Genomic DNA, 5,543 nt, shown 5'->3' with positions numbered 1-5,543 from the left:
TTTTTCTAAGGTTTCTAATGCTTTATTAAATAATACTCAAATTAGTAAGAGGTCTCTGTAGCGCTGTTACATATCATTATTTTTATTATTGTGATTGTAGTTTATGAATTAATCCTATAACCAATTAGATGTCTATTACACTCTTTATCCACTCGGTAAAAGGAAACGTTCTGGTATATCCTGAAGGATTTGTGCTTTCGCAACCATTGGCACTAACGAAACTTGCAATTCCAACCAAATAAGGATATCTTCCCAAATATTCTATTAAAGCACCACCGTTATCTCCCTAAAAACAATTACTCAATTTTTTGTTACCACCAACAATTTGTTAATTAACCGTGCAAGTTCCCTGATTGTAGTTCCCTTGAACGCACACCATATTTTCAGAAATTTGGCTTCCGTAGATCATTCTGCACTCAGCATTTGAAATAGAGGCAACATACACGAATTTTAAATTGTCCGAAAGCTCAGGATCATCTGCATAATAAAATTTCAGAAGTGTTTCAATAAAAACATGTTTTGTGTAACTTGCAGTCACTCGTTTGGCCCCATCCTAGTACTGTAACCGTCGTGTAGTTGTACAATGGTTGTATTGGTAAAGTAGTAGGTTGAATATAGGCTTAAATTTAAAAAAATACAACAAAGGTTGACGATATCTTTGTCACGAATGTACTTACTAGTTAGAGTGATAGGTAATCGCAACTTTATCAATCCAATATCATTTTCAATCGACTCAGGATTAAAATCTGGATGCACAACGTACTCTGAAGATGCAACAATAACACGGTTCGGATCATCGCTGTTTAAGGTGATGGACCCTAACTGAATAGTGAAAATGATACCACTACAAATGTTGTTAATTTTGTTTACGTTTTCTAAAATGAGCAACTTACTTATTAACACAGTGACCAGCAGTCAAAATCCACTCTGTGCTTAACAAGGCTCCCCCACAAAAGAATCTGGTGTCTGGAGTTTGAGTATAAATAGCAGCTGCGAATGTGAATTGACCACTGTAAGCATCTTGTCCTCCTATTACCCTTGGTTCTAAAATTTAAAGATAAAGTATATTTTAAACACATTCTTTTTTAAGTAATTTTTACCATTTTGTCGATAAAATGATGGCGTTTTAGCATAAACCCAAATAAATAACGACGAAAAAATAAAAATAGATGAAACGAAATTGTTCATTTTTGTAGTTATAGTTACTCTGGAAGTGAGTTTCAGGTTATTGTAAGCATATAAAACTGATAGCGCGTTGTTGCTACTGCTGTATAAAGTTAATCCGCATTGGGTTATCCGAATTTATTGATAATAAAGCTTGGATTTCCTCAAACAATAAATACATAAATATTTTAAATAATCTTAGAGACCCACTGAATAAAAAAAAATCCGATATAGTAAAGACAACTACAAAAATGAAATAACAAAAATAATAAAACAGTTCAAATTTATTTAACAAGAAAATATCATGTAAGCACTATGTTACTAATTCCTTTCCTTAAGCGTAACCTTGACACCATTGATCGATTTTAAAACAGTCTCTGGAGACAACTGCACTTCATGCCTTGGAGTAGTTGGTTTAATTTCGAACTGCCTGACTATTTTCGAAATGACGCTTTTCATCTCTAACATGGCAAATTTTTGACCTAAAAATTATATTGCTATAATTAGCTAGAGTAATTACTAGCAAAAAACCTACCGATACAATTTCTAAATCCAGCACTAAATGGAATGTGCGAAAAAGGTATTGCATTATTAAAATTCTCGAACCTTTCTGGTTTAAACATTTCAGGTTCGGGAAAATAATCCGGGTTCCTATGTAAACCGTAAATAAAAATAGCAATATTAGTATTTTTGGGAATCACATAACCATCTAAAATTATTTTTTCAATAAATATATACTACTCTAGTCTTCAAAAGCTACCAAAATGTATTTCCTCTGTAGTATACCTTCCAATAACAGGAACTGAAGGATACAAACGAAGAGTTTCTTTCAGAACGCACTCCAAATATTTCATCTGTTGTAAATCGGAATACGTCGTTACGGGATTCTTCCGGTCTCCGAATATTTCTTTCTGCTCTTGAAAAACTTTTTCCTATGGTTTAACAAAGCTGTTAACATTTATTTAAAATTTCGTCGCGTACTAAAATACCTGGACTTCAGGATGATCGGCTAAGCAATACAACGCAAAACAAATTCCAGACGCTGTGGTATCATGACCCTAAAAAACATAATCATTTTTCAAAACATATACCACAAGTCTGTCGTACCTCAAACATAAAAGTATCGACTTCTTCACGAAGTTCAGAGACACTGAGCACATCCTCTTTTTCAGAAAACTTTAAGAGTAGGTCCAAAAAAGCTGTCCTTTTCTCATCATTTTTGACACGTCTGTTTTTTCTAGAATTTATCACTTTCAAAGTAAAACCGTGTAAAATTTTTAGCGCCTTTTGTTGTTTGTAGTAGTCTCTTGTCAACCAATAGAGTTTATCGAAGATTTTGAGTAGCGAAAAAGCTCTCTCAGTGACAGTTTTACACATATTTCTTACGCTTTCAACATAAGCGTTGTTATGACCACTTTGAGCACTTATTTTTGTACCCATAGCGGTTTCTGCAAAATGGTTAGACAAAGAAATTTCGATATTGACGGACTCACCACAAATAACATCAAGGGTGTACAACGTGATTAAAGTATCTAAATCGACGCTAGTGGATTCATCGTATTCGTGTAGTTTTTGAATAAGAACGTCTCCTGCAGATTCGAAAACTTCAACGAATTTTTTCAGGATTTCGAAATGGAAAGCTGGTGTTAAAATTTTTCTGTGTCTTTTCCAGTAGTCACCTAAAATATATTTGTTTTTTTGTCTTATTTCTATTTCAGGTCTTACCATCGCTTATCAATAATCCGTTTCCGAGCCACTTTCTTAAAAATGTGTAATTTTCTGATTTTTGGATAAGCTTCCTGTTGTTTAGGATGAATTCGATTAGATTGTAGTCTTTAGTGAGAATACCTTTGCGGATGGGACAAATTTCAGGTCCGAATCTCAGCATAATGGTATCACCTATGGCGAGAAATTTCGTGCAGTAATCCAACAGATCTGCAAATTGAGTTTTCCATATATATACTTTTTAATTAATCGATATCGAATTATTTAATGAATTTTTATATACACAAGATCTTCCTTTCTGACTATGGCATAACACCATATAATTTATTGCAAAAATACAAACACTGAAAGTTCTTTGATCAATAGTTTTTTATATGAATAAATGTAATATTTTGACAAACATATGCAAAACTGTAAGTGTTGTCCTTTTGATATTAAGTTTGAAATAAATAAGTTTGTAAAGTGCAAAGATTTTTTTTAGGAAAAAATTATCAAAAAAGAAAAAGGTACAAGTAAATAGTGGATAAAAACCACTGTATAATAAAAAAAATTGTCCCAACAAAAAATCTTCAATGAAAACCAAAATATACATTACGTGTGGTGGAGGTTATATGCAGCATGTGCCCCAAAAGTATAGTTCCTGGTGGTTCAGGAAAATATTTGCGACCATTTTCTGGACGTCTTTTTAGGAAAATGTACAAAAAAAGTGCGAGAAACAATACAGTCACCACCAACATTTTGCCACACGAACTAACGTATTAAATGCGTGAGATGATAAGGTATTGAGTAAGAGTTCCGATTACGCACTTCGGAACCTGTTATGGAGCCTATAATTTTTTTCTATCAAATAAATTTTCTAATCTAATATTATGGTTTTCAACATTTCGATATTATTCGACCTTGCGCAAATTACGAATTCCGAATCTGGAGTTATAGACCTTGACATTTTGTAGATCTATTGTAGGCTCCTCTGAAATAGATACTCTTCAAATATAACATAAATAAAAATTGGTCTAAGGTTATTTAGACAGAACTTCCCTCCCTCCAGAGGCGGATCTAGACTAGGGGCCTGATGCTATTATTTAATTGGGGCCCCATTTATGAATAGAAGTTTGTTAGAAGCATTTAATTTACACATTTTCAGTACTTTAATATAAAAAAAAACAATAACAAAAAATAAAATATAATAAACAAACACAAACAAATTATATAACAATTTTCTTTCTGCACTTGATGTCATCATACGTTCGTATGGCGCTGTCATACGTAATTGACCTTGTGTTGTCATTATCAATTGCAAGAATCGACAAAGAACTTAGTTTTTCCTTTTTCATTGTCGATCTATATTTCTTTTTAATAAAATTCAATTTAGAAAAAGCTCTTTCAGCTTCACAACTGGTCACTGGCAGTGTCAAGAAGATCTCTACTGTGTACAGATTCGGGAAAATGTCAATGAGATTTTTTTTTAAAATGCAGTATTGTATTAAATAAATTATTTCCTGTGTGACTGTCACTTGGTATAAATGATAAAAATCTTTCAAAAACATTTCCTTGGGAGTGTATTTCAAAATAATTGCCAGTTGGTCCGTATGTGACAAATCTGGAGTAGAATTCACAATAATTGAATAATATTTTGTATCTGCATCGTTTATGTCCTCAATAATTTTTTTTCTTACTTGAGTTGTCATTATGTTGATTATCTCTTCATAAACCGTTTTAGACAATTAACTTGCAACTAGTTGTTCGGTTTGGCATTTCACTATATGTTGTTTCAAAAAAGGATCAAATTCCGCAATAAGTTCCATAAGTCCCATAAAATTTCCATTATGTGATGAACCCCATTTTTCATCATGTCCTCTAAATGGCAATCCTCTTTCACTTAAAAATTTAATAACTGCCACAACGCGCATCAGGACATTGTAATAATATTCACACTCATTTTTTATTTTTTCCTGAAGATGCCTGTCAACAACGTTTTTGTTTTCTTTGCGGGATAACCAGGTTAACAGCGCCTTTTTGTGATCCTGAGATTCTTCATGACTGTCCAAAGTACGAACTATGTTTGCCCAATCTGAGTAACCACTCATTAAAGATGGTTTTGTTCTGGAGAATAATTTGCACACTAAACAGAAAACACATCATTTGCTTTTCGAATAGGATAACCAAGATCTCGTTAATTGTTGCCCATTTTTTAAACGATTCGGAAAATATTTGTTTGTAAATTGTCTGCTCTGTCCCTTATAATTCCTGATAGACTCAGAGTAAATATTGTCTTCCCTTTTATTTTGAAAAAACGAGCTTTCTTTTGATAGGCAACTTCCGATAAAATTTTCATTGATAAAATTCGGCCATAATGTTATATCTTTAAATTTATCGTTAAATATATCACTTACGATTTGTTTAGCCTCATCTTTAATCATGTTTTCATCAACTGTATCGGTGACGGTGGTAGCGTAGTTGTTGCATAAAGTTCCAGCAGAATTTTTCACACTTTTCAAAATAACTTCATTTTCACCAGTTGAGTTGTTTGAAGTGGAAGTAGAACGTTGAGGTGTAAAAAAACTTGTGACTTTTCGACATTTTGCTAGTTCCTGTTCATGTTGAAGCTTAAGCTTCCTCTTTTGGCTTCCACTGAGATATTTGCGCTCAGACAT

At 32.8% G+C, this 5,543-nt stretch overlaps 2 protein-coding genes across 2 annotated transcripts; both read right to left on the bottom strand.

Annotated features, from left to right (window-relative positions):
* LOC135130435 (brachyurin-like) lies at positions 1–1,229 on the bottom strand. Its single transcript, XM_064057816.1, has 6 exons — positions 1,101–1,229; positions 894–1,044; positions 678–844; positions 533–619; positions 338–477; positions 1–286 (listed from the first exon to the last, which is right to left on the bottom strand). The coding sequence occupies exons 1-6, from the start codon at positions 1,186–1,188 to the stop codon at positions 125–127; spliced, it is 795 nt and encodes a 264-aa protein (XP_063913886.1). The 5' UTR covers positions 1,189–1,229; the 3' UTR covers positions 1–124.
* A 256-nt stretch (positions 1,230–1,485) lies between these two features.
* LOC135129869 (probable cytochrome P450 4d14) lies at positions 1,486–5,543 on the bottom strand. The gene is made up of 9 exons (XM_064057139.1): positions 5,283–5,543; positions 4,619–4,913; positions 2,890–3,099; positions 2,658–2,843; positions 2,272–2,612; positions 2,154–2,222; positions 1,925–2,096; positions 1,700–1,873; positions 1,486–1,646 (listed from the first exon to the last, which is right to left on the bottom strand). Exons 1-9 carry the CDS (start codon positions 5,541–5,543, stop codon positions 1,486–1,488), a joined length of 1,869 nt encoding a protein of 622 aa, XP_063913209.1.

The sequence above is a fragment of the Zophobas morio genome, unplaced genomic scaffold (genome assembly GCF_036711695.1).
Source record: "Zophobas morio isolate AGI-343-1 ecotype UQ-CSIRO unplaced genomic scaffold, CSIRO_AGI_Zmor_V1 ptg000017l, whole genome shotgun sequence".
NCBI lineage: Eukaryota > Metazoa > Arthropoda > Insecta > Coleoptera > Tenebrionidae > Zophobas > Zophobas morio.
The sequence above is the reverse complement of the archived record's forward strand: the minus strand, read 5'-3'. Positions and strand labels throughout refer to the sequence as shown.

What these genes read in the sequence shown, in the direction of transcription:
- LOC135130435 (XM_064057816.1), bottom strand. Translation starts at nt 1,188, where the DNA reads ATGAACAATTTCGTTTCATCTATTTTTATTTTTTCGTCGTTATTTATT. An exon ending in GCTGGTCACTGTGTTAATAA is followed by an intron (nt 845 to 893) that starts GTAAGTTGCTCA and finishes CAACATTTGTAG; the next exon opens with TGGTATCATTTTCACTATTC. An exon ending in ATGGGGCCAAACGAGTGACT is followed by an intron (nt 478 to 532) that starts GCAAGTTACACA and finishes TTTATTATGCAG; the next exon opens with ATGATCCTGAGCTTTCGGAC.
- LOC135129869 (XM_064057139.1), bottom strand. Translation starts at nt 5,543, where the DNA reads ATGTCTGAGCGCAAATATCTCAGTGGAAGCCAAAAGAGGAAGCTTAAG. An exon ending in AAGATGAGGCTAAACAAATC is followed by an intron (nt 4,914 to 5,282) that starts GTAAGTGATATA and finishes GAAGAATCTCAG; the next exon opens with GATCACAAAAAGGCGCTGTT. An exon ending in AACCGAACAACTAGTTGCAA is followed by an intron (nt 3,100 to 4,618) that starts GTTAATTGTCTA and finishes CTCAATTTGCAG; the next exon opens with ATCTGTTGGATTACTGCACG.